A 23,747-nucleotide genomic window follows, 5' to 3' on the forward strand; every position below is an offset into this window, starting at 1 on the left:
TATTTTTGTTTTTCCCTGAGACCAAATTTAGCCCCCGTGGGTGCCCGGTGCCTTCGCGCTCGTTTTAATAATGAAAACAGGAACAATGCCATTTAGTAAGAAAATAACCCCCAAGTTTCCCCTGGGTCCCCAGCAGCCAAATTCCTGCCGGAAAAGCAAATCCCCGCAGCAGCACCGGCACCTGCCTGGGGTCTAGGCTGGAGGGTGGCCTGGGGACAAGCAGGGCTTGGGGACAGCAGGGTTGCACCCTGATGGGGGCTGGCTCCTGCCCAGTGCCTCTGCCGGGGATTTGGTCCTGGGGTCGCCAGGCTGAAGTCCAGGAGCAGTGAGATGCAGGATGGAGACGTGTCGCAGAGGTGACACGGAGCAGGGGGTGTCCGGGATAATCCCCCCGTAAAGGCTCCGACCCCCATCCCGTGCTGGCGCTGGAGACCCCAGGGATGGGGATATTCAATCCTGCGGCTGCGGGAGGAGAAACCGAGCCACGGGGCGATGCCGGGGCTCGGCTCAAGCCGGGGCTCGGCTCTTTGGAGACTGGAAATCCTGCCAGGGACGGGCGCAGGCTTGACGCTGCGGCTGGTTTGGGGAGGGATGTGGCCCACGGGGCAGAGCCTGCGAGGCCGCAAGTGCAGCCCTGGCCCACGGGGCGTATCCTGCAGCGCAAGCCGCTTCCTCCCCGGCCCCTCGGCGGGCGCTGGCGTTTTGGTGAGTGCCGGAAACCGGACAGGCGGCCAGGAGGGACCAGGCATGGGGGGTTGCACACGCTGCCGTCCTTGGTCGCTGGCCCCATGCTCTCAGGGATGCTCGGATGTGCCAAGTGCCGCGTTGCATCAGCTGTCTGCAGAGGGGAAACTGAGGCACGGGGCTTGAAGTGGGGGAATTTGGTCCCGAGGAGGTCCCGGGGCTCCTGCTCTCCAGGAAGGGCCCTGCAGGTGAGGATGCCCGGCTGGCTTTGCTGCTACAGAGCTACTGCCCAGCTGCAGGGAGGTTAGGACCCAAAATCCTGGTGCTCCCTCGCCACAGAGGGCTGAGCTCAGGCCGCTTGGCACAGACACTGTCCCATCCCAAGGGACACCTTGTCGGAGGGGACCAAGCCTGAATCCCAGGCTGAGGATGCCCTGGAGCATCCCTGTCACCGGCAGATGGGGCCGCCAGAGGCTGTTTGAGGTGACGGCCAGGACATGGCTCCCAGCTCCCCTCTCCCTCCTGGCCCCAAGCGAGTCCTCCCTGCACAGGGACACTTGTGACAACCATTGCCCCAGGAGTCCCGCTGTGTCTCCCAGGGAGGGCAGTGTCCCCGGTGTCACTTTACCATGTGTGGGGGGGGGAAGACTCAAGGACATGACATCCTGGGGACAGTGCCACACTCCTTCCCCCACCCCACCGGACCCCGCTGGTGTCGGCACCATCTGGGACCGGGACCCCCAGGGGCGAGGACGACACAGGACAGCGGTGACAAGTCGCTGGCCATGGGTGCAGCGGGGATGCTCGTGAGCCCAGCACCTGTCTGGGTGGCCGTGATGGCTGATCTCGCAGGGGGGGGGCGGGCCTGTGAATTTATCCTCGCCGGCGATGGTTTAACGGGAATGAATTAGCACGTCGTGACGTCAGGGAGCACATGTGCTGCAGCACTTGCTTCCCCCCCCCGTTAATGAGTCGCTCTCCCCCATCCATAACCCCCCCTCCGGCCTTAATTTTTTCCTCCTAGAAAAATTTTTCTGGAAATTTCCTTGTTTTCCTTCTTTTTCTCCCTTGGGAACTCGGTGGGGGGATTCCGAGGGGGGATTCCAAGGGGTGGCGGTGCCCTGGCAGCCCGGGGGTGCCTGGGGGGTGGGGGGGCAGCTGCCATGCTCTGCCCAGGACGCAGACACCACGCACAGCAGGCAGCGGCTGTGCCAGGGAGGGGTTTACACGCGTGTGTGCGTGCATGTGCGTGTGTGCGTGTGTGTGCACACGCCAGGCCAGGGATTAGCATGGGGGGGGCTGCCCCCACTGCAAAATCCCCCACCCTCCCCACTGCCACATGCCCCAACACCAGCCCTGTCCCCCACTAACTCCCAGGGGATTAGGGGCCGGGAGGAGCTGGCAGGGAGCCGGAAAGGCAGGTGGGGGTCAGCGGGGGGGGGGCTTTGCATAGAGATTGAAGCCCGGGACCCCTCTGAATAATGACACCAGTGAAAAGCCGGCCCGAATGGCTGCTAAGCTGTGTCTGATGGGCCAATACACAACCCCCTGCGAGACCACCGCTCTGGCCCGGAGGTGACTTCCGTGGGGACGTGGGGGTCCCATCCATCCCCCCCACGGCCCAGCCGAGGCCCCCAACCCGCGCATCCTTAACTCTCCATTTCCTCCTGCCCCACAGCCGGACCCCTCCACGGGGGAAGCAGAGCTGTCCCTATCCCTGTCCCCATCCGCTCCCGCTGCCCCCCCCCAACAGCACCGTCACCTGCGACCCCAAGGCCGTGGAGCCCAGGGGATTTATATGTGGGTTTGGTAGAGACCCACATGTGCCCCTTTCTGCCCCCCGCCCCCACATGCCCCCAGCCCCAGAGGGGTCCCGCAGATCTGGGGAAGGCTGGGCACATCCCTGCACCCAGGGGCCGAGCCCGGACCCCAGGAAGGGGACACACGGGCCGGTGGTGGCATCACTCGTCCTTCCATGCGGTGTGGGAGCGATGGGTGCGGGGTGGCACCCAGCCATCCCCCACCCTCCCGCGGCGCTGCCCCACTGGGAATGGAAAGTATTGACGGGTGCTGAGCTGGGGAGCTGCCAAGGGAAGCGGCCCCTCCAGAGCAAAATGCCGTCGTGATGGCTCCAGGGGACACAGGGACTTCCCCCGGTGCAACGGGGTCAAGGGCAGGCGCCGGGAAGGCCTGGCCTCGGGGTGGGCACGGGAGCGGGCACGGAGGGTGGGCACGGCTGGCCCGAGTCCCCGGGGAGCTCGGAGCACCCCAAACCCGGCAGAAGGGGAAGGGGACCAAGGACGGGACGAGCCCCCAGCCCCAGTCCCTGGGTGCTCGCCAGCCCGAGCCACCTCCTGTGTCTGCTGTGACACCAGGGTGTGCAGGGGGGACCCAAATTATTGGGCACCCAAGACCCACACAGAGTCTGGGGGCTGCCCCAGCCTCCCCAGGGGGGAAGCACCCCCGCACAGGGCCCATGCAGCACCCCCGGGCAAGTGGGCTAATTAATGGATTAATTAAAGGTCCTGGGAGGAGGGGGGACAGGGTGCTAACTGTCCCCCAGTGCCCTGTGTCACCCCAGAGCCCCAAAATATGGGCAGGAGTGTGGCCCCCACACTGTCCCTCCATGCTCTGTCCCTGTGTCCTCCCACAGTGTCCCTGTCCCCTGCCAGTGTCCCACAGCCCCGGCTCCTCCCGCATCCCCCCATCCCCTCCCGTCTCCCCACTCCCCCAGTGCCCCATGTCCCCACGTGTCCCCCATCCCCTCCCGTCTCCCCACTCCCCCAGTGCCCCATGTCCCCACGTGTCCCCCATCCCCTCCCGTCTCCCCACTCCCCCAGTGCCCCATGTCCCCACGTGTCCCCCATCCCTCCCACGCTCCGCGTCCCCTGCCGTCCCCCATCCCCTCCCGGGTCCCTGCACCCTCCTGAGCGCCGCTCCCCGCGTGTCCCGCTCCCCGCGTGTCCCGCCCCCCGGCCCGCCCCGTGCCCGCTCCCCCGCCCCGGTGGGCCGCCTCCGCGGGGGGCGGAGCTGCCGGCGCGGAGCCGCTTCTTTGGATAAGAGGCGCGGGGCCACGGGGATGGGCAGGTGGAACGCGTGAGGACACCGGCAGCGGCACCGGTAGCAGCGGGGCAGGGCGGGCCCCCCCCGCGCCGCCGACCCCCCTCCCCGACGGCACTTTTGGGGGCTTTCCGGGTGTTTGGTTTTGGGTTTTGGTGGGTTTTTTTTTTTTTTTTTTTTCCGGGTTTGTTTTTTTGCCCCCCTCCCCCTTGGCTTTCCCCGGGCCGCCCCGGCCCGCCCCCCCCCCCCTCCCCACTTCCCCCCGCCCCCGGGGCCGCCGGGCATGGAGGGGGCGGCGGGAGCCCGGCGAGGCGGGCACCGCTGAAACGCGCCCGGCTCCGGGTCCCGGGGCCGCCGGCGGGGCCCCCATGAGCGGCTGAGCGGGGCCGGTGCCCCCCGCCCGTCCATGGGCGCGCTGGAGCCGGGCACCGGAGCCCCCCGCCCCGCCGCCCCCATGCTCACCGGAGCCGCCAGCTTCGCCAAGGACCCGCCGGGCCCCCGGGACGCCGCCGCCTACTACGGTGATGGGGGGGGACCGGAGCCGGGAGCCCCCCCGCTGCCCTACGGTGCTCCCGGCGGCTTCGGCGGCCGGTTCCTGGGACCGTGCCCGCCTTACCGGGCACCGCCGCCTCCCGCCGCCGCCCCGGTCGAGGGTTACGCGGTCGAGGGTTACGCGGGCGCGGAGCTGTACGCGGGCGCGGAGAGCGCTTACGCCCCCGGGGCCGCCCCGCTGTGCCCCCGCGCCGGGCCGCTCTGTGCCCCGCCCGGGTACCGGGCGGCCGGTAAGGTGCAGGTGATGCTCAACAACTACCCGCTCTGGGCCAAGTTCCACAAGCACCAGACCGAGATGATCATCACCAAGCAGGGCAGGTGAGCCGGGGGACCGGGGGGTACCGGGGGGTACCGGGGTGGGGGCTACCGGGACAGAGACCGGCAGCGGCACCGGGAGCCGCACGGGCATCGGGGAGGAGAGGGTGTGGGTCCGGTGTGGGCAGGGATACAGGCAGGGCAGGGGCACTGGGGATGCTGGGGTGGGCACGCCGGCAGCAGGGGGTGCAGAGAGGGGCGCGGGACAGGCCGGGGGGGGCTGCGGGGTGGGCCGGGGGTGGCCGGCATGGTGAGGGGCTGGGGGTTCCTGCCTCGTCTCCCCAAAGGGCTGGAGGTGTGGGAGGTGTTTGTGGGGCTGGGGGTCCCCGTCTGCCCGTGCAAGGGGGGTGGGGGGGGTGGTGTGCAAGAGGGGGTCCCTGTCCCTGTGGGTTTGGGGCTGATGTCTTTCTGTGTGGGCAAAGGAAAAAAGTGGGGGAACGAAGTGGACCAGACCCCTGGGGTCTTGTTTTCGAGGGGAGTTGAGTCTTGTTGGAAGGAGAAGGGGATCTGGGGGGTGTCCCCAACCTGTGTCAGGGTGGGAGAGGGGGGGTCCGGACCTGCAGTGTCCAGGCAGGGTTTGTTGTGCCAGGAAGCTCGCAGAGATGGTGCCAGTGCCAGGGGCCTGGAGGGAGCGTTTATCCGGCCTCGACCCACGGGCCGGATCCAGAGCTCAGCGCTGCAACAAGTAGTGAGAGCCCGGTGCCTGCCCGGGCCCAGGAGGGTGCCAGCGGCCCCGGCCACCCCACGAGCACAGTGGGTGGGTGGGTGACACCCCCTCTAGTTGCTGTCCTCTCTCTGGGATGGAAATCCCCGACCCTGCTCTTTAGGGCAGGCAGAGGCCCGGTGCCCCCCCCATGTGCCCGGGGAAGGGGGGGCATTTCGGCAACATCCTGGGTGCCAAAACAGCCATTGGTGACGCCGCGGCCGAGCACCTGCTGTCCCCTCTGTGCTGCCTTCCGCCTGGGGTGTTCACAGGCTGCGGGTTCCTGGGGCTGGGGAAGGGGCTGGGGCAGGGTTGGGGGGTACGTGGGGGGCTAAAGTCCACCCCACCTCTGCCAACACCCCTGCCTGCAGGGTCCGGAGGGGGCTGGGTGCGATACAGGCCCTGGGGGGTCGTGGAGTCACCCTGACGTGGAGCAAGGGGAGCCCAAAATGCTGGTGCCCACCCTGAGCCCGTCCTTCGGCCCCACACCGGGGTGATGTGAGTGGGGGGAGCCGGGCCCCGGGCTGCAGTTTGGGAGCTCTCAGTGGGATCGTGCTGGGGCGAGGAGGGGAGCGTGAGCATGGCGGGGCCGGGCACGGGCTCAGCCCCCTCCGGATCGGGCTCGGGGGCTATGCCGTGGCTCCCAAAAATCTGTGGCAAGGGGGAGACAGGACAACGCACACCCGCTGCGTGCAGGGCAGCTGGCAGAGACCCCCCCCCCCAGCTCCTCCTGCTGCAGTGACCCCCCCCCCTCGCCGCCATTCCTCCACCCAGGGGTTCTCTTTCTGCCCAACGCCGGGGCTGGGCGCGGGGGCTGCCGGCAGCGATGCTCCGTGCCCTCTCCTCTTCCCTCCGTCGGCCGAGACAGACAGTGTCACTTCAATACTGAGACCAACCTGCTTAATGTGTTGGAAGTCTAAACACGTTAGGGCCGCTTGGTTTGCCACGGCCGTTCCCAGGCCTGCTCTCCCCGCCGGGCTCGGGGCCGCTCGGCAGCAACCCGGCACCGTCACGGATGGGGTGATGTGTCCCCAGCATCAGCCAAGTGGGTTGCGGGGACTTTGGGCCCCCCAAATGGTTGTTTCTCACCTGCCATCACGCAGGTCCTGCAGGCACCTGCTGAAATTTGCCCCGTTGCTTTCCTCCTCTCTTTCCCCAGCTGTTGTGGCGGGTGCTGGGGCAGTGCCCATCCCTGCTGTGCCAGGGCGGCTCAGGATCTGGTGCTGAGGGTCTGGAAACTGGGGTGCCCCCAGAGAACCCGTCCCCTCTGCCCCACTGCACGTCTGGGGTCTGCCATCAGCTCCCAGCCTGAAACCAGGCCATTTTGGGGCTCTTTTTCCAGCTCCATCCCCCCCGACGGCTCTGCAGAGGGGCTGGGGTCTGGAGGGGGGGGGATGCGCTGTGTGCCAAGGGGGCTCACGGCAAACCCAGCCTGGGGAGACGTCAACCCCAGAGCCACAAAACATCCGTTTCCCCCGACCCTGAGCTGCTTTTGCAAAAATCTGTGTGCAGGGCCAGGCTGCAGCGCTGCTGAGACACAGGAAAAACCCCAAAGTTGGGGCTCGAGGGGGATGTGTGCCCTAACGCAGGCACCCACCGGGCCAGGGGGCTCTGGGGCAGGGCAGGGGTTGCGTCCCATCCCACGGGTGCCCCATGTCCCCACCTGGGGAGCCCCCAGGGCTACGCTGGTCCCTCAATGCCAGTGTCCCTGGCGTGCAGCCCTCCGCGCCCGCACGAAGACGAGCTGAGGCCGGGTGGGAGATGGTGGCACCGGGGCGAACCTGGTCAGATGCTGGGGTTTACCCCCGCTGGCTCCTTCCCTGCCTGCTCCTGCCCCTCTGCCTTGGCTCTGACACGCCGTCCCACGCCATCCCGTGCCCACTCGTCCCCAGCAAAAATAATTTCCTGCCGGTTTCCCACGCGGGTCCCCATCCCTCCTCCGTCCCCCACGGCTCTCGGGGCTCAGCCAGGGCAGGATTTCTGCGGAAACCCCCAAGGACTCGCCATCACCCCGGCTGCGAAGGGCCCGGGGAATTCCTGCTACAGGTTTCTGCTGCGAAGCTGGGGCTGGCTTTGCCTTTTCAGGGGACACAGGAGCTGGCTTTGCATTTGGGGGGGGACTCGGTGCTGCCTTTGGGGGGGTGCAGGGGCTGTCTTTGCATTTGGGGACACGAGGGATGGCATTGCCTTTGAGAGGATGCTGGGGACGGCTTTGCCCTTGGGGGACGCAGGAGCTGGCGTTGCCTTTGCGGGGCGGACGTGGGGGACAGCTTTGGGGACGCAAAGGCTGGGTTTACGTTTGGCCAACGCAAGGGTTGGCTTTGGTTTGAGGGGTGCTGGGGGTGGCCCGGCATCTGGGGGAACACAAGGGCTGGCTTTGCCTTTTCAGGGGGACTCGGCGATGGTTCGCCCAGGCCGGCAGTTGCTGTTCCCATGCAGGCTGGGCTGGGGGGACCAGGTACGCGGCTGGCAGCTCTGGGGGTTGAAGGCAGCGGTGCAGCCGTGCCATGCTGTGCAGCCATGCCGCGCAGCCATATAGCCGTGCCATGCACCTATGCCACGCTGTGCAGCTCTGCAACGCAGCCGTGCCGTGCCGCGCAGCCATGCCGTGCCGCGCAGCCATGCCATGTCACCGTGCCATGCCCGAGCAGCCGTGCCGCGCAACCACGCAGCTGCGTGATGCAGCCACGCAGCACCGTGCCGCCGTGCCACGCGTAGCCGTGCAGCCGTGCCATGTCACCGTGCCGTGCCGAGCAGCCGTGCCGTACAGCTGTGCCATGCAGCCGTGCGGTGTGGGCGGGGGGCAGGTGGAGCACGGTGGGGGCTGCGCCGATCTCCCACGCAGCCGTGGTTCTTGTGGCTGCTCGGGCTGGGGCGCGCTGGGAGAGGTGGCGGCTCAGGAAGCCGGCAGCCCCCCGGTGCGCTGCTGGGGATGCAGGCAGGGCTGGGCAGGGGAGGCACCGCCGGCTGGGGGGGGGTTGAGCTCCTGGCGTTGCAGGTGGCTGACCCCCAAATTTCCCTTCCACCTGGGTTCATCCTGGGCGCCCTGTCCCTGCTCCCTGTGTCCCCATGACCCCGATGTCCCCAGGGTCCCATGTCACCTAGCGTCCTCTTGACACCCATGTGCCCTGGATGGGCCAGTGTGCCCCCAGCTCCCCGTATCCCCTGGTTCCCCTGCCCCATGGCCGCACACCCTGTCCCACCGCCCCCCCAAGTCGAGGGATTCATGCAAGGACAAACCTCGGGGCAGTCTGAGATCTGGGGTGCCCTTCCAGAGCTCCAGAAACAAACACGCAAAGGGAGGGAAAACCGAGGTGCTTTTGGGGTTGCGTGGGGAGGGGGAGCGCCGGGGCATCCTGCACCCCACCACCGCACCTCCCGAACCGCGGGGGCCAAACCCAGGGAAACCAAGTCCTGCCCGAGCAGCAGCCTCGGGAGCTCGAGCGCCAGGGGATTTAAAAATAAACGCGAGGCGTGCATGGTTTCGGGTCTTACCCCCGCCCTCCCGTGCCCCGGCCGAGCCCTGTGGTTTGCACCACGGCAGCGTTTGAGCTCTAACTCTCTCTCTCTGCTCCGCCGGCAGCGTGAGGCTCGGGGAGCCGGGGAACCAGTGGTGTCGGAGCAAGCAAGGTGCAAAAAAAAAACCCCAGAAAAAGGCTGTTTTCTTCCTCCCTCCTCCTTGCAGCAGCTCGGGGCTGGTGCAACACCAAGCCTGGCTGCTTGCCCCGGGCCCAGCCATCACCCTGGCTCACTGGTGTGCCAGGAGCCAGTGCCGGTGCCGGCGAGGGCTTTGACACCCGGAGCGTGGCGGTGGTGAGGCAGTGCCCTGCGAGAGCTCGGCGGGGGCTCGGAGGCAGCGCAGCCCCTCGCTGCCGCCCTTTGATGTGGCTGCAATTTTTATCGGTGGCAGGAACCACCGTCCCTTGACACAGCCGCGTCTCGCTCGCTCCGGAGGAGATGTGAGCCCCGGGGGCCGTCCGCTTTTGGCACACGAGTGGTTGGATGGGGTTTGCGAGGGCTTGGCTGGACCCTGGGGTACCGGGGATGCTCAGGGCCACCGTCTGGCCTGACCCTGGGGAGCACGTGCGCAGCTCCTCGCCATGAGCACCGCTTTCTTTTTCTTTTCCCCTCTCTCTCTCGCAAGGGCAATTTTGAGTCAGCGGCACCCGGCGCGGGCTGTGCACGCTCTTTCCACCGCTCTTTGCATGCCGCTTCCCCGGTGCCGTGGCACTGCCCGAGCTGCGCTTCCTGCCGGGGCCACGGCCGATCCCCCACGCTCCTGCCCCGGCACCCAGAGCTCCCAGCCTCTCGCTTTGCTCCTTGCCTGTTTTTCGTCCCCCGCCGCGGTTGGCACACAGGGGCAGGACGGTGGCCCGGGGGGGCTTGGCTGCTCGCCCTGGTGCAGCAGCCCCTTTGGTACATCGTGCCATCCCTGTCATGAGCTCACAGGTCTCTGCTGGTGGGAAACCTGGTGCGCTGGGGGCTGGGGTGGCGAGGAGCTGGCAGGGGAGGCAGGACGTCCCCTTCCCATGCTGGCAGGGAGGCAAAGTAACCCCCCCACCCCCAGCTCCCTGCCAGGGGTGAATCCTGCTGGTGGGCAGCCCCGCTGCCGGCTCCGTCCCTCGCTCCTGCTGGGATGATGGCCGGGCTGAGGTCGGCTCCGGGGAGCAGCCCACCCTCCCTGCCCAAACCCAGTCAGGACAACTGGGTTCCCGTCTGGCACAGGGAGAGGTGGAAGCCCCCAGCCCCACGTGGGACCCCCTCGGCCAGGCGAGGCTTTCCGGGGCCCTTTCAGAGAAGCCCCGGCACGCGCTTTATGAGAAATGCTGGCGCTTGGAGGACCCCCCCACCCTCGCCCACTGGGTACCGACACATGCGAAGCGGCACAGCCCAAGGGAGGGAGGAAGAGGGGAGGAGAGAGGGAGGGGGCCGGGGGTGTGCGGGGCTGCAGCCCCCCCTCCCCAGCCCTCTTCCCCCAGGGGGGTCAGGATGAATTCCCCCATCGCCCCATGTGTATCTCACCCAGGCAAAGCTGGGCGGGGGGCTGAGGGCCCTCCGTGTGCCCCATGTCGGTCTGTGTGGGGGCTCCGTCCTGCTCCCCGCCGGTGACGGCTCGTTAACACGGGTGATGCTAATGGGGTGGCCGGGCAACGGCGCCGGGGCTGCTGGTGGTGCTGGGGCTGGGGCTGGTTTCCAGCTCCGGCCACCAAAAGCCAAAACTCCAGTGGGTGCCGAAATGCCGCGGTCAAAGAGCCAAGGTCTGCCGGGAGGGGCTGAACCAGCAACCCTGGCCATGGCCCGAGGCCCCGCTGCGAACCCAGGCTGGCAACTGGGGCTACTGGGGCTGGTGATGGAAACAGAGGGATTGAACTTGGGGGGGTCAGATCTCTCACCCCAGGGCTGGGATTTGGGGTCCCCCCCGGGTGTGGGGGGACCTGAGGTACAGCCCCATGGGGGGAGGCAGCTGCAGCCCCGGGGCAGTAGGGTCCCCCTGGCCGTCCCGTCCCCTTCCTGCCCTTGGCGCAGGCTGGCGCCCAGCCCAAAATAGCAGCGGTGTTGGTTTCCGATCCGGAAGGTGCTCGGGGAGGGGGAGGAAGATGCTGGGGAGGGGGGGATCAGCCCCGAGAGCATCCCTCAGCTGCTGGGGTCAGTCAGCTCCCGGTGGGCACCCAGCCGGGTACGGGGGGGGGGGCCGGGCATCAGGCTGCCTCAGTTTCCCCATCACCATTCGACAAGGCAGAGCCACCCCCTCCCCGTGCAACCCTTTGCCCCAGGGGTTGAGCCGGGGGGGGGTTGACAATGTCTGCGCCTCTGTCCCCTCCCCAGGCGCATGTTCCCGTTCCTCAGCTTCAGCCTCTCGGGGCTCAACCCCGTGGCCCATTACAGCGTCTGCGTGGACGTGGTGCTGGTGGACCAGCATCACTGGCGCTACCAGGGTGGCAAGTGGGTGCAGTGCGGCAAAGCCGAGGGCAACATGCCAGGTACGCCCCCCCCCGAATCCCCTTCCTCATCCTCCTTCTCCTTGCGGTGCCAGGCAGGGATTAACCCCGTCCCTGGTGCCCCCCCCCCCTCCCCAGGGAACCGTCTCTACCTGCACCCCGACTCGCCCAACACGGGTGCCCACTGGATGCGGCAGGAGGTCTCTTTTGGGAAGCTGAAGCTCACCAACAACAAGGGTGCATCCAACAACGTCGGCCAGGTAAGGGTCCCGCCGCCGTGCCGGGCTGTGCCGGGTCCCCGCATGCCCCCCCTGACCACCCGCTGCCCCCCCAGATGATCGTGCTGCAGTCGCTGCACAAGTACCAGCCCCGGCTGCATGTGACGGAGGTGAAGGAGGGTGAGGGCGAGGAGGCATACCCCTCCCCACACACCCACACCTTTGCCTTCCCCGAGACCCAGTTCATCGCCGTCACAGCCTACCAGAACGCCGACGTGAGTACGAGACACCCCCCCCACCACCCCGGTCCCTAGCGTGGGGGTACCCCCTCCCCAAACAGCCCCTCAGCAGCACAGGAACCCCAGCACCCACCCCCCACCCCCAGCATCCTCCCAGGGCCACAGAAATCACTGATACACCTCATTATCACCCCAGCATCACACCAACACCAGTAACCCCCATAGAGCAGCCGCTGGTAACCCCCTCCAGCACCCTCTAAGGTCCCCAGCATCAGGAAAACCCCAGTGGCATCCCCCAGGCTCCCCCCCCCAACACCCGTGCCCGCAGCATCTCCGCAACCCCTGGTAACCCCGCATCCCCTCAGCACCCCGGTACCTCCTCCTGACCCCCTTCAGCATCCCAGTAGCCCCCCCAGCATCCCCTGCATCCCCTCAGCATCCCCGCACCCTTCCATGCCCCCCACCCCAGCATCCCATCAGCATCTCAGCAATCACCCCAGTCCCCCCCAGCACAGCCTGGCCCCCCCAAGCTGTGGCTGAGCCCCTCGGGTACCGGGGTGGGTGTCCTGCGACAGGCAGGGGACTCTGGTGGGGCGGGGGCTGCTCGAGGGAAAAGGGATGGGGGGGACATCCCAGGGGGGGGGGCAGGCTGACAGTAGTCCCAGCCCCCAGCTCGGTGTCCCCCCCCCCAGATCACCCAGCTGAAGATCGACCACAACCCCTTCGCCAAAGGCTTCCGGGACAACTTTGACTCGTGAGTGTCCCCCTGCCCTCCTGCCGGTCCCCCCGCCACCCCGGCCGGCAGGAGGGCATCCCCCACTCCCACCCTGTCCCCCCCAGGATGTACACAGCCTCGGAGGGTGACCGCCTCACCCCATCTCCTCCGGACGGTCCCGGCTGCCAGCAGCTCCTGCCAGCTCCCCGCTTCCAGCCCTTCCTGCCCGAGCAGTACCCGCTGCCCCCCGGGCGCTTCTTCGGTGGGGAGCGGGGGGCTCCGCTGCCGCTGCCCCCCAAGGACCCCCCACGCTGGTATTTCACCCCCCAACAGCCGCCCACCGCCGGGGCACTGGAGTACAGTGGCTACGACGGGGGCTACGGGGGGGGCAAGCTGGTGCCCTACGGGGTGAAGCCCTTCACCCTACCGCCTGCCCCCCACCCGCCCCTGCCCTACTACCCCGAGGGGCCGGGGGGGTTCGGGGCGGCGGGGGGCTGGAGCCCCGGGCAGTACGGCCCCAAGGGCAGCCCCGGGGCTCTGGGCTGGTACCGGGAGCCCCGGGAGGAGAAGGGGAAGGAGGCGGAGGGCTGGGCCCCCGAGCCCCCCGCTGCCACCTCGGGTGACTCCTCGGACTCGGGGCTGTACGAGTGCAAGCGGCGGCGGGTGTCCCCCTACTCCTCCAGCGCCGAGAGCTCCCCCCCACCCCGCAACGGGGACCTCTACGACAAGGACCCGGCCACTGACAGCGGCTACTATGGCTTCTACAGCAACTGAGCTGCGCCGGGGGGGGGCTCAGACCCCCACCCAGGCACCCCAAGGCCACAGGAGCTGGGCGCAAGGGGTCCTCTGTGTGTGTGTCCCATTTAACACCCATATCCTGGGAAGACTTGAGTGGAGGGGGGGGCTGCAGCCAGACAATCAGCCCCCGGTGCCACCCTGGTGGGGCCACAGGGGCGAGCAGGGAGGGGACGGTTACCGGGGCGGGTGTACTTTTGTCTTTGGTAGTTGTTTTTTTTTTTTTTTTTGGGGGGGTAATGCTGAAGTATTTATTGAGCCCCCATGTGCCCAGCGTGGGGCCGGGGGGCAGCAGCATATCTCACAATAAAGGGGACACTATGGGGCACAGCTCTTTGCTCTCCTCTGCGGGCAGGCAGGAGGGAAACTGAGGCATCGGGGGGGGGGGGGGCTGACTCGTACCCCGCCTTGCTGGGGGCACCCAGGCGTCCTGGGCTGGGAGGGGGGTCCTGAGCCCCAGGGCCGGTAGCGGGGAGAAGGAAGCTCATTGCACACCCCAGCCCTTTGCAGCCTTTATTAGAGCAGCCCCTGCGCACAGCTGGGGGGGGCTGGGGGGTCTGCCCGCCCGCGGGCACCCCAGGGCCCCCCCGCTGCCCTCCCCCAGTGAGCCAGGGACCCAGGCGTCCTGTGCCCCCCAGGGCAGCGGGGCACCGCCAGCCCCTGCCCCCCAAGTACCCCAGCCAGCCCCGAGGCTCTGCCCCGGGTCAGGGGGAGGCACCGCCTGTGCCCCCCCAATTTTGTATCCCAGTTTTGCTTCAACATCAGCAAAACAGCCGAGGCGGGAGGGGGGGTGTGTGTGGGGGGGGGTGTGGGCACTGCACCCCCAGTGCTGAGGGGACCAGCCCCGCTGCTGGGCATCACTGCTGTGATGAGCTGGGGGGGGCTCAGCGCCCCGTGGGGGGGGGGTCGCTACCAGAGCACTGCACTGTCCAGGTGGGCGAAGCCAGGGTCCAGGCGCAGCTTCCAGTAGGTGTTGTTGGTGACCCACGACTCCTTGCCGTTGGCATCCGTCAGCCGCCTGGGGATTGGGGGGGTGTGTGTGGGGGGGGTGTGTCACATCTGGGGTGCCATCAAGACCCCCAGCGGGTCTCCCCCGTTCCTCGGTTGCCCCGCGTGCCCCATGCATCATGGGTACCCCCCGTGCCCCATGCACCACCCCATACGCCAGCCCTGGGACCCCCCCCCCCCGACCCCCCCTGTGCCGGACCTGAAGAAGCGAGCCTGGTGCGTGATGTTGTTCTCCTCCATGACCCGGCGCCGGTCCCGCTGCAGCTGCTCGATCTGGCGCTTCTGTGTCTCGGCCGCCGGCACGTTGCCTTCCTCCAGGTACCTGGGGGGGACATACATCGCTGTAACGAGCTGGGCAGCCTCAGCACCCCTCCTCCCCGGTGCTGGGGTGCTGCTCACCGCTGGTCGGGGCGCAGGCGGGTGTCGGTGGAGGGCAGGACCCGCCGCAGCTCGGGCGTGAGCTCATTCAGCTCCAGGGCAAACTGGGTGAAGCCGTAGTTCCTCTCGTGGTCGCGGGGCATGGGGTCTGCGGAGGGGGGGGGGGGCACAGTGCTGAGACCCCCAGGGCGGGGTACCCACCCTGGCGCAGCCCCCCGCCCCGGTCCTTACTTGCCCTCCAGATGCACTGTCCCGGGGCAGGCCCACGGTGCAGCCCCTCGTGCCACTTGCCGGCCAGGCGCTCCACCACCGTCCCGCTGCGGCTCAGCACGGCCCCCTGCACCTCGTTGGCCCCCGCGCCCCAGTACCGCGCCTGCGGCCACAGGGGGCTGGGGGGGGTGGGCGGGGCCGGGGCGGGGCCGTTGGAAAAGGGTGGGGCCCTGAGCGAGGGGCGGGGCCATCGGGAAAGGGTGGGGCCATCGGGAAAGGGTGGGGCCATCGGGAAAGGGTGGGGCCCTGAGTGAGGGGCGGGGCCATCGGGAAAGTGTGGGGCCATCAGGAAAGGGTGGGGCCCTGAATGAGGGCGGGGCCATTGGGAAAGGGTGGGGCCATTGGGAAAGGGTGGGGCCATTGGGAAAGGGTGGGGCCATCAAGAAAGGGTGGGGCCATCAAGAAAGGGTGGGGCCATTGGGAAAGGGTGTGGCTATTGGACAAGGGTGGGGCCCTGAGTGAGGGCAGGGCCATCAGGAAAGGGTGGGGCCATGAGTGATGGGGTGGAGTAAGTGGGGAGGGGTGGGTCCCTAAGTGATGGGCGGAGCCACTGGGAAAAGGGCAGGGCTGTTGGGAAAGGGTGGGGCCATAAGTGAGGGGCAGGGCCATTGGAAAAGGGTGGGGCCAGGTGAGGGGCGGGGCAACAACACAGTGTTTAGATGAGCATGTGGGTGAAGGGGCGGGGCCACATCCGAAGGGGTGGGGCCAGGCAATGGTGATGCACAGGAGGGCGGAGTCAGGAGCACATGGATGGGTGGAGCTATGGGGTGGAGGGAGCCCAGGGACTGAAGGGAGGGGCCAGGGCGGGGCAGGGGGCAGGGAGTAGGCTGCGAGAGGTGGAGCTGGGAACAGGGCGGGGCAGGGCGGGGCAGGGCGGGGCAGGGCACACCTTGCAGAAGGTGAGCTTGCAGTGGTAGGAGGGGTCGCGGGTGTTGCGGATCAGCACCTCCCCGTAGTGCTCGATCCAGCGGGGGCCGCTGAGGACGTTGTGGATGCACGTTGTCACCTTGTTCCACTCGAAGCGGTCCCCGGTCCTGCGGGCACCACCGCACCGTCGGCGGGGGGGGGGGGGGAGGGCAGGGCGGTGCCACGGGGGGCGGCCAGCTACGGGGGCTGGGGTCTCACCTGGGCAGCTGGACGTTGACGGTGCCCACGGGGACGATCTCCAGGGACTTGCCCCAGAATTTGTTCTTCCACCTCATGTCTGGGGGGAGACGGGAGGAGGTGAGACCCCCCGCCCCGGTCCCCTCGCGTGTCCCCAACGCCCTCCTCGACACCCGCCTTGCCAGAAGATGAAGTTGTCGGACTCGGCGTGGCAGGCGGAGATAGGGGGGTGGTGGCAGACCTGGCGGGAGGAAGAGGAACACGCCACCACCCTGTCCGGCTCCGTCCCCGCTCTCCGTCCCCGTCCCTGTCCCCACCTGCTCGCTGATGAAGCGGAAGCCGCGGTCGGGCCGCACGCACTCGTAGGTCTCGCCCAGCACCGGGTTGAAGGGCTTGCTGCCCGCCCGGTAGTAGGTGGAAGCGTAGGCGGACACGGCGAAGGCGGCCACGTAGACCTGTCCCCAGAGCCACCGCGCTGCTGCCACCGCGCTGGGGGCGGGGCGCCGCCGCGCTCCGCCCCTCGGGGGGGGCGTGGTGTCCGCTGGTCCCTCCCCGGTGGTGGTTTCCCCTCGACCACGCCCATTATGGGCGTGGTCTCCCCGCGGTCGTGCATCCCCCGTGTCCCGGCCCACGCCCCGTGCTGCGGGGGGGCTTGGCCCGGCCCCCCCCGTGTCCCCTGAGCCCCCCGTGTCCCCCGAGTCCCCTAAAGCCTCGAACTCCCCAAGTCCCCCCGTTGTCCCCCCATGCTCCCTCCGTGTCCCCCGAGCCCCCCGTGTCCCCCACGTCCCCCTTGCCCCTCCGAGCCCCCTAAATCCTCAAACTCCCCACGTCCCCCGTTGTCCCCCCGAGCTCCCTCCGTGTCCCCCACGTCCCCCTTGCCCCCTGACCCCGAGCCCCCGTGTCCCGAGCCCCCGTGTCCCCTCTGCTCCTACACGTCCCAAGAGCTCCCTGTTGTCCCCGACCCCCCGTGTCCCCCGAGCCCCCAATCCTCGAACTCCCCAAGTCCCCCTTGCCCCCCCCTGACCCCGAGCCCCCCGTGTCCCCTGAGCCCCCGTGTCCTCTGCTCCTACACGTCCCAAGAGCGCCCCGTTGTCCCCTGACCCCCCGTGTCCCCTGAGCGCCCCCAATCCTCGAACTCCCCAAGTCCCCCGTTGTCCCCTGAGCTCCCCCGTGTCCCCTGAGCGCCCCCAATCCTCGAACTCCCCAAGTCCCTCTGAGCTCCCCCGTGTCCCCCGAGGCCCCCAATCCTCGAACTCCCCAAGTCCCCCGTTGTTCCCCCAGGCTCCCCCGTGTCCCCTGAGCCCCCCAATCCTCGAACTCCCCAAGTCCCCCCGTTGTCCCCCCGAGCTCCCCCCGTGTCCCCTGAGCACCCCCAATCCTCGAACTCCCCAAGTCCCCCGTTGTCCCTCCGAGCTCCCCCGTGTCCCCTGAGCCCCCAATCCTCGAACTCCCCAAGTCCCCCGTTGTCCCCTGAGGCTCCCCCGTGTCCCCTGAGCCCCCCAATCCTCGAACTCCCAAGTCCCCCGTTGTCCCCCTGAGCTCCCCCGTGTCCCCTGAGCCCCCCAATCCTCGAACTCCCCAAGTCCCTCCGTTGTCCCTCCGAGCTCCCCCGTGTCCCCTGAGCCCCCCAATCCTCGAACTCCCCAAGTCCCCCGTTGTCCCTCTGAGTTCCCCCGTGTCCCCTGAGCGCCCCCAATCCTCGAACTCCCCAAGTCCCCCGTTGTTCCCCTGAGCTCCCCCGTGTCCCCTGAGCCCCCAATCCTCGAACTCCCCAAGTCCCCCGTTGTCCCCCTGAGCTCCCCCGTGTCCCTGAGCACCCCAATCCTCGAACTCCCCAAGTCCCCCAGGCTCCCCCGTGTCCCCTGAGCCCCCCAATCCTCGAACTCCCCAAGTCCCTCCGTTGTCCCTCCGAGCTCCCCCGTGTCCCCTGAGCCCCCAATCCTCGAACTCCCCAAGTCCCCCGTTGTCCCCCGAGCTCCCCCGTGTCCCCTGAGGCCCCCAATCCTCGAACTCCCCAAGTCCCCCGTTGTCCCCCAGAGCTCCCCCGTGTCCCCTGAGGCCCCCCAATCCTCGAACTCCCCAAGTCCCCCGTTGTTCCCCTGAGCTCCCCCGTGTCCCCGAGGCCCCCAATCCTCGAACTCCCCAAGTCCCCCGTTGTCCCCCTGAGCTCCCCCGTGTCCCCTGAGCCCCCAATCCTCGAACTCCCCAAGTCCCCCGTTGTCCCCCGAGCTCCCCCGTGTCCCCTGAGCCCCCCAATCCTCGAACTCCCCAAGTCCTCCCGTTGTCCCCCTGAGCTCCCCCGTGTCCCCCGAGGCCCCCAATCCTCGAACTCCCCAAGTCCCCCGTTGTCCCCCGAGCTCCCCCGTGTCCCCAGGCCCCCCAATCCTCGAACTCCCCAAGTCCCCCGTTGTTCCCCCTGCGCTCCCTCCGTGTCCCCTGACCCCCCCGACCGCGAGGCCCCTGAGCTCCCCCGTGTCCCCCTTGCCCCCCGTGTCCCCGAGCCCCCCGGCTCACCAGGCGCTGGCGGGGGTCGCGGGCGCGGCTGGCGCGGTCCAGCAGCGCGCTGTACTCGAGCTCCTCGCAGAGCCGCTGGAGCGTGTTGAGCGGCTCGTTGAGCTGCACGGGCAGCGCCACGCGTGACAGGTCCTTCCCCACGCTGCTCCGCAGCAGTCCCCACAGGCTCACGTCCCCCGGTGGAGCGGGGGGGGCGGGCAGGCAGCTCCGCCGCCGCGGGTCCGGCCCCGGCAGCTCCAGCGGCGGCGGCTCCACGGGCATCCCCGGGCCCTCCGCTCCTGCCGGGCACCGGGCACCGGGCGGTGGGGCGGTGGGCCGGAGACGCCCCCCCTTCGGTGTGTGTGTCCCCCCGGTCCCCCCCATTCCGTACCTGTCGGGGGGCGGCCCGGCCCCCCCGGCTCGGTGGCATCCTCGCAGGCGCTGGTGGTGGCCTCGCTGATGCACGACTCGTCGTCCGAGGGCTGGGGATGCGCAGGGGACCGTCGGCGGCTTCGGGGGTCCCGAGGGGGGTGCTCTGGGGGTTACCCCACCGCGGGGGGGGGTAGGAGGGGCTGTACCGGGCAGGGCCCTCCTCCCCCCAGGAGGATGGGACGAGCCCCGGGTATCTGGGATGGGCTGCGGGGGAGGCCAGGATGGGGAGGGGGTGGGGGTACCGGTGGGGCCGCAGGAGGGGGAGCAGGGGCGGGGGGGGCACCGGCAGCACCCGGCCCCCGCCGCCGGGCTCAGAGACTGCGGAGACCCCGAGGGGGGGCTGCGGGGGGCTGTAGGTGACACGGGGGCTGGGGGGGACGTGGGGACTGGGGGGGATACAGGGGCTGGGGGGGACACGGCGAGCAGGGGGGGCGACTCCCGGGCCGGCTAACGGGGAGGGGACGGGGGAGAGAGAAGGGAGAGATCAACCCACAGCAACAGCGGGAGGGGGACAGCAGGGGGGTCTGCAGAGACCCCCTCCCCCGCAGAGCCCCGCCCCCTGGCCACGGCCCCGCCCTCGCCCGAAGCCCCGCCCCACCTCGTTCTCGGAGGAGCTGGCGGAGAGGAAGACTTCGCAGGCGTCGAAGAACTCGGTGTGCGAGTCGGCCAGCGAGACGATGCTGCGGTTGGAGAGCTGCTGCTCCCGGCCCTTGGCCGGCAGTGCGTCCGGCTGTGGGGACAGCCACCACCTCAGCCCCCCGCCCTCGGGGGGGCTGCTCGGCCCCCCACCCCACCCCATCCCAGCCCCCCCTGACCTCATCGGGGTGCAGCGAGGCGAAGGAGTCCAGGGTGGTGTCGGAGGAGATGGAGAGGGAGTGGAAGCGGCGCAGGGCGGCCTGCGGAGGCACAGGGAGGCTGAGCCGAGTCCCTCACCCCCCCCCCCCAGCCTGTCCCCTCCAGCCAGCATGGGGCTGACAGGGAGGGGGCATCACCCCACTGCTGCCCGGGCACCCAGAACCAGGCTGAGACCCTGCCAACTCGCTGCACCCACCGGCACCCCAACAGCAAAAACCCCCAGGCCCCAGCAGGACCCAAAGCCAGGGACAGCCCTGCCCGGCCCCCTGCAATCCCTCACCCCAGCGTTGCCGGCACCACCCGGGCGTGGGGCCGAGCGCCGCCGGTCCAGCGCTTGCCGCATCTCCTCCAGACGGGCCCTCTCGGCCGTCAGCGCAGCCACCACGCTGCTGAGCGAGCCGTGCACTGCCGGGAGACACGGGCAGGCGGTTGGGCTGCGGCACGGCACCCCGGCACCCACCCTGCCGCCACCGGGACCCCCGGCAGGGCTCAGCCCCCCCTGCCCCATCCCACCTTTCTGGGCCAGGACCCAGAAGCTCCTCTGCAGCTGGCTGTACTCGGGGGGGAGGCCGAAGGGCAGCTGGCTCTGGGACGGCTCCAGGTAGCGTGAGAGGTTGGGGACAGAGCCGTGCAGGCGGCCCACCTGGGGGGGGACACACGGGGGTCAGCGGGGCCCTGGGGGGGCTCCGTCCCCAAGCTTGGCCGGCAGCAGGCGGAGCTCAGCGGGATGCCCCTCACCCTGCCGATGGTGTCGTCCTTGGCAAAGCTCTGGGTGCACCAGATCTTGGTGGTCCTCTTGCCCTTCTTGGGCCTCTCCGCAGCGGCCGAGGGCTGTGAGCGAGAGGAGGGGGCTGTGAGCCGGACCCTCCCCAGGAAGGGGGGGCTGCCACACTGGGCGATGCTCAGCCCCATGCCCACCACTGCCCCGCTCACCTGGCTGCCGGAGATGAGGGGGGCCGAGGGGATGCGGTGCAGGGCCTCCAGGCTCTGCAGCATGCTGGTCAGCTCCTGCAGCTTTGCCTGGCACTCCGACAGCTCTGCGACAGGCACAGATCGAGCCCAGTCAGGGACGGGGGACAGGGCATCCCCCCCCCCACCCCGTGCATCCCCTCCTGCCCTGCTCACCAGCCGAGCAGCGCTCCAGCCCGTCGCTGTCCTTCAGCCAGGCGTTCACCTTGTCCCGGGAGCTGGCGAGGGTGGAGAGGGCAGGGGCACTGCCCGACGGCAGGATCCGCGTCCACGGGCCCTGCAGCAGGGGAGAAGGGGCACCGCCGGGGCTGCCGTCGGGAGCCCCACACCCGGGCGCTGCCTCACATCGCCACTCCAAGGTGCCACCCACCTGCGTGTTGGTGGGGGTCCTCCCTGCAGGACCCCCTTTGGGGCAGGGCTCGGGCCTCTCGCCCTGGTGATGGGAGCAGAGGCTGCTCACCCAGCTGGCAAAGAGCTCCGGGGATTTGATCTGTGGGACAGGGGCAAGTTGGGGGGGGGGGGAATGACCCGGGTGGGCATCACCCAACACCCCCAGCCTCGGCTCCAGCTCCCACCAGCACCTTGAGGTGGTAGATGTTCTCCTCCGTGTCCAGGTCGACCCGCTGCGCCTTCTTATTGACGGACATGACGGACTGACGGACGTCGATGGCTCCATGCAGTTTGCCCTTGAGGACCTGGGGGAGCCCGGGGATGCCTGTCAGGGGGAAGACCCCCTTCTTCATGGGGGCCATGGGGGTCTCCCCCACCCTGAGCCCTCAGGAAGGCTGCATGGACGCAACCCGGCCCCACACTCACGTCCTGGCATGTGGTAGCATATTTCAGGATGCCGTTTTCCAGCACAAAGTACCTCTGGGGACAGAGAGGGATGATTGTTGGGGGGACGGGTAGAGACTGGTCCCTGCAGCCCCCCATCCAGGGGCCCAAATCACCCCAGGGATGGGGACAGCACCCAGGACTGGCCGGGTGGCCAGGGGACAGCTGCCGGTGCCAGCTCTGCCCCTTTACCTTGTGCCAGCCCTTCAGGGGCCATTTCCTCTTCTTGAGCAGGTAGCCCTCCTGCCGCTGCGGCTCCTGGCCCGGGCTGCCCCGCGTACGTGGCTCCTCCACCACCTCCCAGCTCTCCGAGCCCTGCTGGGGATGGGGGTCAGCATAGGGGTCCCGTGGCACTGGGGGCAGCCGGGGCGTGCTCCCCACCTTGTCCCCAGGCAGGGATACTTGGTGGTCCCCAGGGGACGGAGCATCTCTGTATCCCCCTTCTTAAAGTGGGGTGAAGCCCCCCAAGGCCTCATGGCATCCCCAGTCCCACCTGGGTGCACCAGTGGGATCCCGCTGAGCCCCCCTCCCCAGCCCAGAGCCCCCCCGACCTGCTGAACGCTGCTGTGCTTGGAAGACACAGTGCTGTTGGAACGCGACAGGGCTCTTTTCGGAGAGGACGCGTCCTTCTCGTGGCTGCCCATGGCTGGCAAGCGGAGGGGGATGGGGGGACCAGGCCAAGCCCCCCCTCCCATCCGCACTGCGGGGCTGGTGGTCCAAGCTCGGCCGTCACGGCCCAGGCGGTGGGAGCCACTGCGAGGAGGGGACACCACGTCAGGGAGCCCAGGGAGGGCATCTCCCACCCTGCCAGCAGTTTTTGTGCCCTGCCAGACACCCTCATCCCTTCCCTCATGGGGACAAGGGGTGGGGGGGGGGGATCCTCCTGCCCCCCCAGGAACAGGGAGCCTCGCACATGACTGCGGCTGGGACCCAGAAGCTTCTGCGTGAGATGGAGCCTTCGACCCACCCAGCCTTATCTCCGCTGCCCGGCCCTCGCCTGCCCGCCGCCCGCCTGGCGGGTCCAGAGTCCGGCCCTGCCACCCCGCTCCTGTCACCCCTTGGACTCGGTGCCACAGGGCAACCCTGCGGCAAGCACAGCCGGGAGGGCGACCCGGGGAACAGAGACTGGGATCAGCCCCAGTCCATCCCGGTACCCCCGAGCCCCCTCAAAACCCCGATCTAGCCACGCTCTCTCCCGGCAGGGCGTTCCCTTTGCCCTTCTCAAGTACAGGAGGGGGAAACTGAGGCACGGGGAAGCTTCCCCCTCCCCTTGCCAGCCCCCCTCCAGCGCTGCCCCTGCCAGGGTACCCAGGCATCCCGGCTGCTGTTGTAGCACCGAGTCCCCGGATAACCCTGGGACGGCGGCCAAGCCCCGGCACCGGTAACCGCGGCACCGATAACCGCAGCACCGCACACCCCTGCTCTGAGGGGAAGAGGACAGGGGGCTCCCACCGCACGCCCCCCCCCCGCCCTGCCCAGATTGACAGCGAGCGGAGAGCCCAGTGGGTGCTGCCGGGGGGCAGGAGTGACCCCCCGCACGGGAGCGGGGCTGGACCGGTGCCCCCGGGGGTCTCCAGCCGCCTCCTCCGCCTGAAGCCCCCACCGAGGCGGGAGGGGCAAAGCCCCCGCCTGCTCCGGGCAGGGCACGGCCGCGGGCACGACCCCCGGCACCGCGGGGGAAAGCCCGGCCCGGCATCCCCCACCCCCGCGTGGGGCAAAGCCCATCCCCGTGTCCCCCCGCCTGCCCCACGCAGGTGTCAACCCCCCGGAGCAGCGGGCACAGGGGTCGGATCCCGCTGCCGGAGGCGGTGGGGCTCTGGCAGGGGGGCGCGGGGCCGGAGCCCCCCCTGCCCCGGGCCGGGTCCCCGGTGCTCACCTGTGCGGGCGGCGGGCGGGCAGCCGGGGCCGGGGCCGGTCGCATCCTGCCCGGCGGCTGCAGGAACCGGAACACGGAAGGAGGCGGAGGCGCCGGGCCGGAGCCGCTCGGCTCTGCCCCCTGCACCATGGAGGACCGGAGCCGGCAGCGCCGGGGACCCACCGGGACACCGGTACCCACCCGCCGGCTGCCGGCACCTGGTACCGGCCCGCACCGAGCCGGACCCCCTCACCGCATCCCGGGCACGGACGGACCCGGACCCCCCCGGCCGGTATCACGGACAGCTCCTCTCCCGCACCGCGGGGGGA

The 23,747-nt window shown here is 69.3% G+C and overlaps 2 protein-coding genes across 8 annotated transcripts; one reads left to right on the plus strand and one right to left on the minus strand.

The window, feature by feature from the left end:
- Window positions 1–4,150: 4,150 nt before the first annotated feature.
- TBX21 (T-box transcription factor 21) lies at window positions 4,151–13,262 on the plus strand. Its single transcript, XM_072885978.1, has 6 exons — window positions 4,151–4,614; window positions 11,141–11,295; window positions 11,392–11,513; window positions 11,588–11,746; window positions 12,403–12,464; window positions 12,551–13,262. Exons 1-6 carry the CDS (start codon window positions 4,151–4,153, stop codon window positions 13,197–13,199), a joined length of 1,611 nt encoding a protein of 536 aa, XP_072742079.1. The 3' UTR covers window positions 13,200–13,262.
- Window positions 13,263–13,722: 460 nt separating this feature from the next.
- On the minus strand, window positions 13,723–23,578 carry OSBPL7 (oxysterol binding protein like 7). Of its 7 annotated transcripts, none has more exons than XM_072885689.1 (23): window positions 23,440–23,578; window positions 22,115–22,316; window positions 21,756–21,881; window positions 21,546–21,599; window positions 21,311–21,424; window positions 21,100–21,219; window positions 20,886–21,006; window positions 20,694–20,797; window positions 20,499–20,591; window positions 20,274–20,403; window positions 20,041–20,165; window positions 19,721–19,801; window positions 19,504–19,635; window positions 18,865–18,955; window positions 18,495–18,772; window positions 16,298–16,435; window positions 16,158–16,221; window positions 16,002–16,080; window positions 15,766–15,853; window positions 14,838–14,979; window positions 14,628–14,754; window positions 14,428–14,550; window positions 13,723–14,238 (listed from the first exon to the last, which is right to left on the minus strand). In XM_072885689.1, the coding sequence occupies exons 2-23, from the start codon at window positions 22,256–22,258 to the stop codon at window positions 14,130–14,132; spliced, it is 2,583 nt and encodes an 860-aa protein (XP_072741790.1). In that variant the 5' UTR covers window positions 22,259–22,316; window positions 23,440–23,578; the 3' UTR covers window positions 13,723–14,129. The 7 variants fall into 7 exon arrangements, 4 of the variants coding, with proteins under 4 accessions (XP_072741790.1, XP_072741789.1, XP_072741787.1 ...); XM_072885688.1 differs by having other exon boundaries at window positions 15,823–15,910; XM_072885686.1 differs by having other exon boundaries at window positions 15,766–15,910.
- Between the last annotated feature and the right edge of the window lie 169 nt (window positions 23,579–23,747).

This window comes from Ciconia boyciana, chromosome 22 (genome assembly GCF_034638445.1).
Source record: "Ciconia boyciana chromosome 22, ASM3463844v1, whole genome shotgun sequence".
Taxonomy (NCBI): Eukaryota; Metazoa; Chordata; class Aves; order Ciconiiformes; family Ciconiidae; genus Ciconia; species Ciconia boyciana.